General features: G+C 32.6%; 1 protein-coding gene across 3 annotated transcripts in view; it reads right to left on the reverse strand.

Annotated features, from left to right (window-relative positions):
- Positions 1-6,839: 6,839 nt before the first annotated feature.
- LOC106472868 (SPARC-like) overlaps positions 6,840-9,366 on the reverse strand; it is a 25,930-nt gene continuing 23,403 nt past the window's right edge. For all 3 annotated transcript variants that reach the window (XM_013933543.2, XM_013933549.2, XM_022402379.1), the window contains one exon: positions 6,840-7,775. In XM_013933543.2, the coding sequence (XP_013788997.1) occupies positions 7,717-7,775 (59 nt within the window). In that variant the 3' untranslated portion in view covers positions 6,840-7,716. The remainder of the gene's footprint in view (positions 7,776-9,366) is intronic.

The raw sequence follows: 9,366 nt of genomic DNA on the forward strand, positions 1-9,366 counted from the left end.
CTTATAACGCTAAAAATCAGAGTTTGATACCCGTGGTGGACAGAACACAATTAGCCCATTGTGTAGCTCTGTGGTTAACAAAATCTAAATAAACAAGAGAATGTTGGAGGGTTTGTTTGTTTGTTTTTGAATTTCGCGCAAAGCTACACGAGGGCTATATGCGCTAGCTGTTCCTAATTTTGAAGTGATAGACTAGAGAGAACGCAGATATTCAACATCGCCCACTGCCAGCTCTTGGCTTACTCTTGTCAGATCAAATTGTGAGGATGTGACCATCTCTCTCACAACACACTCACTGTCCCAAAACGAGAGTATCGCTCACTGCCATCTCTTGGTTTACTCTTGTCAGATCAAATTGTGAGGATGTGACCATCGCTCTCACAACACACTCACTGTCCCAAAACGAGAGTATCGCTCACTGCCATCTCTTGGTTTACTCTTGTCAGATCAAATTGTGAGGATGTGACCATCTCTCTCACAACACACTCACTGTCCCGAAACGAGAGTGAGCAATTTTGTTTTTGTCTGTAACGGGACGCGAACCACGGAACCGCAGTTCCACAGTAATTGAGAGGCCCATTTGATAAAGCAAGTATTTAATCCAACATGAAAACGTATTCCTGCACTTAATAGTTTCCAGAAAAAAAAAGTCCTAAAAATGAAGAAAATCTGATACTGAAAGACAGGTTAAAATACTAAATTGATGTTAAATATGATTGTTCAGTTGTTCAGCATATTGATATACCGATTAAAATGTAGAATAAACAGTTAAAATAAATTTCCTCGATAAAGAAAAAAAAAACAGTAACATTAATGTTCGTCTTTTTATTTATAACCCAGATTAAGTAAATAGGCATTTATTCTCATATAAATAAAATTGGAAAACCTTTTTTACTATGGGATCTATAGTTTAGTTTACCACCACCTAACCACTAGTTTCATGAGACTTAATATCATTTTCTGATAATTATGAAAGTACCCTTACGTTTAATGACATGAAAACACGTGTTATAGTCCTGCTCTTACATATTTAGTAGTTCAGTAGAATAAATATAGCAATAATTCTTGAGTATTAAGAGATAGATGAAGATCCCACTGGATGGTTAAATTTAATACCGTGATCAGCTTTACTTTGGAAATAATGTTTTAATTGCTTAAGAAACGCTATAAAGCTGAACTTCATATTAAATATATTAAATCTATTTGGAAAATGGGGTGTTTTAAAAACTATGAAACTAGATGTACTTGAGCAGGATCCCCGAAAGGGTTCTCTTTGAAGAGTAAATAAAACCAAAATTAACGGTAACAAGTATTTTTTTTTTATTTCTTGCTTTTCAAGTTCATATGTCATGTTGTGTTGTAGCCTACAGTGTGCATAATTCTTCTCGTAATTCATGGCATGCGCACGTTTTACTTACATCACGACACTACAAATTGCAAGGTTAAGCGTCCCTTACGTGACGTCATTTTAGTTTCTACTGACTGACTGACTGACAGACAACATACTACTGCCCAGTAGTTCGAGTGGTTGAAACAGGTTACCAGTTCAGGCGGTCTTCGGCCCACTTTTGATGCCATAATGTTTAAAAAAAGATAAATAAGATATTACAGTTATCATTTTAAACAAAGATGACTATATTACTAAATCTCAAATTTATATCTTATCAAGAGATAAAATTATAAATATTGTCGAAGTTAAGAAATGATGGGATATGGAATACTTCCTGATGTTTAAAACAGTAATAGTAGGTCGACAGGTTCTCATTAAAATATTTTCTGTAGTTTCTCAGAAAATACTTTTAATTGCAAAATATTTATAAATTGTTCTTCAAATATAACAGTCCAATTTTAACAAAGATGTTTACTTAGCTAATGTTGAGGTTGAAACAATTTTTACTTTTATATAACATTGAGTGACATTGTGAAATTTAATACAGTTATATTAAAGTTGGTGGCTTCACGCTTTGGATTTATAGTTGGATAGTTGCGAGTTCGAGGCTTGCTCTCTAGATGTTTTGTCCTCGAGCAAGAACCTTTACCTCAATTGTTTTGGTCTACCCAACTTTACGATGGGTAAGTAGTTAAAAAGTTCACCTGCGACGGACTGGCGTTCCGTCCAGGAGGAATATGTCGTTAATCTCAAAGCAATAAAGCACCGGATCCTAAGAGCTGTCTCATCAGAGGAAAGACGTGATCTCTGATACTGATGTGATATCCAGAATGGACGACTAAGAATTCCAATTTTCTATTCAAATGAATTATTTATCATCAGGTTGATGGAGGTAACATCTAGATTAACTTCTGCTCTTATTGTGTTTGTATTAATAAAACGAGTTAAAAAGAATTTTCCCAGGAAATTAAAACTTGTGTTCAATTAAAACACCATTTTATTAGAATATATATGACACTTTTGTTATTTCTATACATCCTGAACATATTAATAAGTCACTTAAATATTTGATAAATAAACATAGACATAATAGATTCGCAGCTAAATGTATATAAAAAAAGAAAAAAAAGGCCCAACTTTATTTTTCTTCATTCTTCAAGTTAATAATGCACTAAAGCGGTAATTGTACACTTACTTTTAATGAACTTTGTTTGCACATTCAGGGATTGCTCTGATAACATAAGTTATCTTATGTGTATCTTATTCAACAAGTTATTGAAACTTTACGATGGTGTGGACCTATATTGTGAAGAACTGGAAGATGTTGCCCGCATTTCACAACAAAGCAACCACCGATTGGATTTTTATTTGTAACTTTTTAATTAATGTACCAAAGGAAACTGTTATACTGGTCTTTCAATTTGTAGGATATCGTAATTTGAAAGTGAAAGAAAATAGTGTAAATGCTTGGAAATGTTTACTCTTAGTTTGAAACTCTGGGTGTTTTCAACAGTACGTTCAGACTTTTTTTTTAATTTAAAATTTGTTTGTTTTAGAGCAAAGTCACATTAGGCTATCTGCTGTGTTCACTGCGGGGAATTGAACCCCAGATTTTACTGTTACATGTCTGTAAACTTACCGCTGTCCCGCCAGGGGACTTTTTAATTTAAGGGCATAATTCCAAATTTGGAACGATCCGAGTAATGTGTTTTCCCTATTAGTCAGCATGATACACAGATTCAGCTACTAGGTATTTCTCTATACGAATCAATTACCATTCCATGATAAAAACTGCTTCCACGTTGTATATTACCAAATAAACATGAAGAGTCTGTGACCAAACTCTGGGCGAAAATGACTTTGAATCCACAAGGAAAACCATCTTAATAATCTTAGGAAGAACGGTATAACTGAACAAACTTATGCAACAATGTTGCTTCTCATATTACAAGTAGGTTTTTTTTTTTTAATTGACATAAATGCGACTTATTTCTGGTTCCAAAACTTTAATATAAAAAAAATATCCAAAAGTCTAAAATTTTCATTTAAGTCATGAAAATTGTCAGAATTTTAATTGTTTGTAGTTAAGCACACAGTTACACAAAGGGCTATCTGTGCTCTGCCCACCACAGGCATCGAAACTCGGTTTTTAGCGTTGTAAATCCGCAGACATACCGCTATGCCACTGGGGGGGCATTATTTTTATAAAAATCGTAAACTTTTTTTGGGGGGGGGTGCAGGATGTAGGTATAAAGTCTTATTTAAATGTTTAATGGATTACTCAACCGCAACTTGATTAATATTTGTTTGGTATTTGGTAAACTACTGTGTATAGATTAAAAGTACAGTTATTTGCAAGACCAAATTACACCAAGTCAATTGAGTTTGTGTAATTAACTTAATTATGATATTACCGTTTTTATTTCTTTGAGCAAAGTAGCATTTAAAGTGGAAGCCGTAAGGCTTCATTAAAGTTCTAAATTGTGTAAATATGAAACGCTGTTTTTACTTATTTATTATAATTTAAGATACTTATGATCAATCGGTTTCAAATACAAAACCACGAAAACTTATATCTTAGAGCAAGGGGTCGGTATTATGTACCTAACAGTAGTAATTTTACAGACAATTTGTATTACCTTTAAAACTGCACGTGTTTTAAGAATGAAATTGGTTGGACTGTTGATCTATCATCTATCGAATCAAGAAATTTCAATTTGTAAGGCGATCGAGTTTCAGCTGCACCAGACATAGCTTCAGTTAGTCGAGTTTAATCCCAAGTTTAATTTGTAAATTAGACAAGTTGTGACTAAAAATATTGCATATTTGATATGCCAAATTCTAAATAAACGTTTTGGGTTTAACTCCTAGATAAGTTTGGTTTAGTTTGAATTTCGCGCAAAGCTACACGAGGGCTATCTCCGCTGGCCTTCCTTAATTAAGCAGTGAAAGACTAGAGGGAAGGCAGCTAGTCAACACCACCCACAGTTAACTCTTGGGCTACTCTTTTACTAACGAATAGTGAGTAGGCTCAACCGTCACAATATAATGCTCCCATGGCTAAAAGGGTAAGTCAAGTGCCCTAATCACCTAAAATTCTGAGATAAATTATTTGTCAAAGAGACTGAGAATACGATTATAAAGTTGTTCATCTTGCACAATGATCAATTTATAAATGGAAGAGACTTTGTAATTTAAGTAGAATAGTCTTACAGTAAGGTAAGTCAGTTGCAAAGTAATTATCTACCCGCAACTTAGTCTTCAGAGTGCAGTAATCTAGTTACAATTTAACAAAATAAGAAAGTCTATCCTCAGCAAAATTGTAAAAGATAGGTGATTTAGTTGCCAAAAATTGCTCATCTTTAGTAACATATTCAGAGTAAGATTATTTATTTGTAGAATAAAGTGATGAAGGAAATGAAGTAACTCAATACATTTTTGAATAAAGTGATCCAGAAAAGGGAGAGATACTTTTAGAATTACATGGTTATAAGAGAATAGTGTGTTTTCTCAAAATAATAACGTTACATCAGTACAAGAGTTATAATTTTAGTATTGTTTGTTTGAAGTTAAGCACAAAGCTACACAATGGGATATCTGTGCACTGCCCACCACGGGTATCGAAACCCAGTTTGTAGCATTGTAAGTTCACAGACTTACCGCTGTGAAACTGGGGGGGGCTAATTTTAGTAAAACGAAAAGCTTGATTTATAGGATTTCAAGCATTACTTTATTTAGGTTTTAGGAGAAACAAAAACGTGAACAATTAATTCTGAACACATTCTACAATTACATCACGAAAAAGACAAAACTCTAAAACTAAATACAAAGACCTATTTTGAGAAAGTTGAAAACAGTGTACACTCAAATCACGATTATGATGGCATTAGTTTGTGTTATGAAGAACTGAAGAGTGTTGTATGGATTTTACAACAAAATGACCATCAATTACATTTCCAAATAATAACTGATTATTGTCCTTTTTTTGAGGTAATTTTATTAACTATACTAGAATAAGGCAATTTACAAATACGCATATATAATTCAATCGTATACAATGTTCGTGAAAGCGATTTTCAATTTAGGTTTTATGTTTAGTTCGAAAAACTAAATGTTTAGTTTTTTTGTTTAAACTTGAACGTCAAACTTCAGGGCCTGGTGGTTGGGGCGCTCGAATCGCAATCTGAAAGTCACGGGTTCGAATACCTGCCCAACCAAACATACTCGTTCTTTCAGCCGTAATGGCGTTATAACGTGACGGTCAAGCCCACTATTCGTTGGTGGTGTTGACTAGCTGTCTTCTCTCTAGCCTATCACTGTTAAACTAAGGTGGGCTACCGCAGATAGTCCTCGTGTAGATTTTTATGCGAAATTCAAACGAAACGTCAAACCGCATTTTACTTCCAGTCTTAATATATTCACAGTGTTTTCATGGCAATTTTGCATACACGCGTTTCTACCCTTAAAAGCACACATGTTGCTTGTACCGGAAGATCAGGGCACATAGCAACCAATGTTATGTAATACTATACAGAGGTGTAATCGATAAATTGTGCATTCTAAAAAAGATGCAATCACATCTTTCCAGTGTTTAATTGTGATAGTATTATTATTAATATATCGATTTCGTCACTTATGGAAGAGAATCTGTAAGATTTAAAATCGTATTACCAACGAGAAGACTATACGGATGTTTGAGGAGTAGAGATTAATTTCAAACTACACTCTTAAAGAATGTGTATGGCTACATTGGTCATTAGTGTTTTCTAAAGATTTCTTAGAGAAAAGTAAAATATTTAAAGAACAGGGGGAATATATTAATAAAATTACCAATTTTTGGTCTTGAGAAAAATGCACTTTTTTACATTTTTTTTTCCTAACACGCGTATATATGATCAAATTTAGACAGCTTTACGAGTTATCTATCGGATAATACTAAATATTTTGGTTACAACGGATGAAATATGTACATACTTTATTACGAATATCTCGTTTATTAATTACGTCTAAACGAAAAATCCCGAACGTGATATTAGGATTATAATGGAATTTAAATAAGATCACTGTTGATCACAATTATGTTTGGAAAATTAAAGCAAATAAACTTAGATAAAGTTAGAGCTTAATTCTATATAATACCATGCTAACTGTCATATATTACTATGCACGTGAAAATTATCAGAGAGACAAAATGTCAAAAAGTCAGCCGGAAATACTTCATATGTAATGACTGCATCGTATAGATCCATAAAAGATGGGCAACATTCCAGTTTATATTAAGATAATGAATTTGTATTGTACCAGCCAAACTAGTGTGAAGGAGTTAGCCAAACACAGTTCGAGGTAAGCAGCTGCTTCAAACTGAATTAGATGACATTCCTGACAAGGTAACAAACCTTCTTGAAATGTTTAATTTTGCTCTGCTAAAAAGAAAATTCGAAGCTTCATATACGTTGTTGGAAAATATTTTATTGAATGTTATTATAAAAAATTAGCGAAGCCAAATGAACTTGTCTGCCCTGCTGTGTGAAACGTTTTAAAAATGATTCAATGTAAAGCGAAAAAACAATAAAATTATTACATTCGCTGATTCGTTTGTTTGTTTTGAAATTAATGGGTCATCTGTGCTCTGCCCACTACGGGTTTCTAACGTTGTAAGTCTGCAGACAATGTCGCTGTCACTGAATCATATTGGTTGTATTACAAAAGCATGTAATCGTCACAAAGCAATAAAAATATCATCTTTTAAAATGTAAAAAAAGTGCTAAGTTAGAGGATAAAAGCTAAGCTTAAAACACATTTGGTTTTTATTTATAGTCACAAGAAAAACTAATAAAATTTTAATAATGATAATAAAACAATCATCGTAAAAACACATTGTAAACACAATTATTTGGCAGATTGTGATATTAAAAGCAGCCTATAAATAAACAATAAACAAGGTTATAGTATCTATCGGGCAAAATGATTGTCAAGAATAAAATGAAAAAAACTTTGTAAATGCCAAGCCTAAAACCCAAACGGTAAAAAGCTTTAACGTAATTAATTATTACCCACAAAATCGATCTGTCAAGCTGCTATGATAAAAGCTGCTTCCATATGTTACCACATTTAAAAATTATAAAATTACATGCTTCATTTATGTAACATCCCAAAAATCATATCACTGAAAAATAGCCAATGCATGCATTTAATTAATGATGATCATACGTTAATATGAAAGCGAGCGATCCCTTGTACTAGTTGAATAAACTGACAGTTATTGCTATATGATCAAACGCACACTTTACTGGTCTTTGTTTTTAACAGACACAATAATTTTGGTTTTATTTTCCTTTTTCTTCCTGCTTTTTACGAACAGATTTGCATTTATCTTCAATTTCGTCTGAAAAAAAAAAAACAGCATTAAATTTATGTAAAAGTGGATAGTCTTTTTTTCTAACATTTCAAAACTTTGTAACAACTTAACAACTTCCTAGTTTAGAAACACAACAGTTCTACTTTGTGTATAAGTTGATTTAATGTATTATTATCTTATATTGTTAAATTATTTTTTATTCATGTATCTTGACCAAAATCTCTGTTTTACAGTTTGATGGAGACAATGCATACAAGTTGTCTACTCTTTTGAAATAAAAGTTTCACTGATAGTTTTCAGTATTTAAATGTCTGGTCTGAATATTTACACAATAAGTTCCACAATACGTATAACCATAAACAATTTCTTTGATCATTTTACAAAAAAAAATGCAATAATGGTTACTTTTGTTAGATATCAACCATTTGTTATTTGAATCATAGTTTTCCCGTGAAGTCTGAGGTAGAATACATGCACACAAAAGTTTCTATCAGAAGGATTTAGTTGCTAAAGCCAAACTATTCTGTTTTCACTACATCTTAATTTCACCCAGTTTTGGTTTAAATTTTGATCAACCGATAGTTTAAGTCATGAAGCATTTCTGATGTTTGGAATCAAAGATCATTTTAGTAAGGGTTCAGACCATGATAAATAACTATATAATTGAGATACCCTTTTTTTTCAATAATGCGCAGAGAACATTAAAATGGCAGGTGCTCATTAACAAAAATTGTCACTTTTCAAGCCTCTTAAGACAAGCCTTTTTTTCGGATGGCGGGGTTGATGCTGAAGGAGACTATGGGAACTGTGGGTTGCCTCTGGTACACATAGTGTAAAAATCCATAAGAAGCAAGCAGATCTTCTTTTATTCCTACTTAATTGGCCTTATAAACATTTTTATGATCCAAACTAAATAGTGAATTTTTGCGTATTGACACTGCATTTTTTTACTGTAAAGTCTTACAAGATCCAGCGTTCCATTAATTTTAAAGCTAAAATAATTTTTTCTTTCCTAATATCTCGCAGCAAAAAAAGAGTGTGGAATCAGTTGTAAATTTTCATTGTTGTTGACAATTTTTATGACAGAGAAAAGGAGCACTCTTGAGGCTTAGTTGCAAGAAGGCAAGGGGCTTGAGCTCATCTAGCCCCCACACCCATGCGCACGCCACAGCCTTTTAAACCCACAGGAAAAACCTGATAATGTATAATTTTTAAATGATAATGAAAAGGATCATCAAATTTTAGAAATCGAATGAACTTCCTGGTAAGTTAAGAGTTTAAAGTTTAAAAGGCTTGAGAAATAATTACACATTTAAAATAATGCAGTTAGTCCGTAAACAACGTGAAACTAATCTAAAGAACTACAGTATCGTGTGTAAATGAACTTCTATTTTTGGTTTATGATTTACACTTGTGAATCGATTTGAATTAGTTTCACTCCAACTACTTATATATTGCCTTACTTGTGATGTTTTTTCGTATTTTTTGATGTATTGTATAATGAATTTTTCATAACTTTTAGAAATTTTTTCTGAGCGAAAACATTTAGCAAAGTTGTAGTAAATACTACAACTCTTGTCACCTAGAGCATGTCGTATTATTTATTGAACATTTCTTC

This window comes from Limulus polyphemus, unplaced genomic scaffold, assembly GCF_000517525.1.
Source record: "Limulus polyphemus unplaced genomic scaffold, Limulus_polyphemus-2.1.2 Scaffold124, whole genome shotgun sequence".
Classification (NCBI taxonomy): Eukaryota; Metazoa; Arthropoda; class Merostomata; order Xiphosura; family Limulidae; genus Limulus; species Limulus polyphemus.